Source organism: Perca flavescens, unplaced genomic scaffold (assembly GCF_004354835.1).
Source record: "Perca flavescens isolate YP-PL-M2 unplaced genomic scaffold, PFLA_1.0 EPR50_1.1_unplaced_scaf_14, whole genome shotgun sequence".
Taxonomy (NCBI): Eukaryota; Metazoa; Chordata; class Actinopteri; order Perciformes; family Percidae; genus Perca; species Perca flavescens.
Window position 1 is genome coordinate 45001 of NW_021166559.1, and position 1518 is coordinate 46518.

At 44.6% G+C, this 1518-nt stretch overlaps 1 protein-coding gene across 1 annotated transcript in view; it reads right to left on the reverse strand.

Annotated features, from left to right (window-relative positions):
• LOC114551537 (acidic leucine-rich nuclear phosphoprotein 32 family member E-like) overlaps window positions 1-1401 on the reverse strand; it is a 17985-nt gene extending 16584 nt beyond the window's left edge. The window contains exon 1 of the mRNA XM_028572561.1: window positions 1218-1401. Within this exon, the coding sequence (XP_028428362.1) occupies window positions 1218-1271 (54 nt within the window). The 5' untranslated portion in view covers window positions 1272-1401. The remainder of the gene's footprint in view (window positions 1-1217) is intronic.
• Window positions 1402-1518: the final 117 nt, after the last annotated feature.

Consider the following 1518-nt stretch of genomic DNA (forward strand, 5'->3'; position numbering starts at 1 on the left):
TTAATGTACCTAAACAATGATCAATAATCACCAAATTTCTCCCTCATATTGCTCCTCATAACCACTGAAAACTGTCAAAAAATCGAATTATTATGGATGTTATGGGACGTTAAGCGTCACCATGTTACGCCTTTTTCCTTACAAATAGGCATTAATGAAGCAGAAACGCTTACGGTCACATAACGTCCATAATAATTGGACTTTGGGTTCGATTTTTTTGGACAGTTTTATAGTGGTTATGAGGAGCAATACGAGAGAGAAATGTGGTGATCATTGATCGTCGTCACTATAAGTTTTAGGCACCAAAGTTCAGGAAAAAAAATAATCGTAGTTTGTATTAAAACACTCCCGAGGAACGAACACGCGTTTCCTGGGTTAAAGTATTAAAATATTATAATAATATTAGCCTAGATTTTGCATAATTTTCGGCCGTTTATCCGTTCTGTTAAAGAGTTAGATGCATTTTTTAAACATAAAAAACATCCGTGGAATTGCGTTCGCTAAAACCCACCAGACTCCATGTAAATAATCAGTGATTTTAGCATCGTAAAACACACTTAATTCAAAGTGGACAGAAACTAATTTAAACTATGAAAAGCCGTTTTGGGTCGTCTTTCCACTTTCCCAACCATCACAACTCTAGTTTTGGTTGAAATAAACACAGTTTATCCAATTTACATGTGAAAATATGTTGGCTCTATTCACGCTAAAAGTCCTGTTTTTTTAAATGGAGTCTGGTGCGTTTTAGCGCTAGCAAAACCCGTTTTCTGGGTTAAAGTATTATTATTATTATTATTATTATTTTCCTAGATTTTGCGTAATTTCCGGCCATAGCTGTATCCCTTCTAGCCACAACCGCTCGCGCTCCTCGGGTTAGCCGTTAGCTCGTGTGCTAGCTGCAGGAGGGAGTCAAGGCTCCGGGGAGACCCCGAGTCCCCCCCACCCCCTCCCCCCCCCCACCCACACACACACGAGCGGGCGGAAAGAGAGAGAGAGAAAGAGAGAGAGGCTGCCCGCGGCGGGTTCCTCCGAGAACAGCCGGAGGAACCGTTTCCTCCATGTTGAAGCCGCGGTGAAGAAGTAGTTTTCTGGGTCAAAATGTCGGCAGAGAATGCGACGTCTGCCGACGCCGCGGCGGCTCCCCGCTGAATGTTCCCAGCATCCTCCGCCGGGTCCTTGCGGTTAAATAAATAAATTCAAGTGTTGTAGTAACTCACCTCCTTGGGGTTCCTGCTCCGCAGCTCCAAACTAATCCTCTTCTTCATGTCCATGTTGGAGCTGAACACAACCACTTAACGGAACAAAGGGGGAAAACTATCTTCAACGGCTTCTTCCTTCTGGAGATATTACACGATAACTAAACCTCCATGTTCGCTCGCGCCCGACCCTCCGCAGATAAGCCACGCCCCCTCCTTCATAGATGCTGGTGTCTTATTGGTCCAATCGCGACCCACTCCCTGAGTCCCTCCCCCTGACGCTCATTATCCAACACTCTTCTCTACAATTGGCTGGAACTCC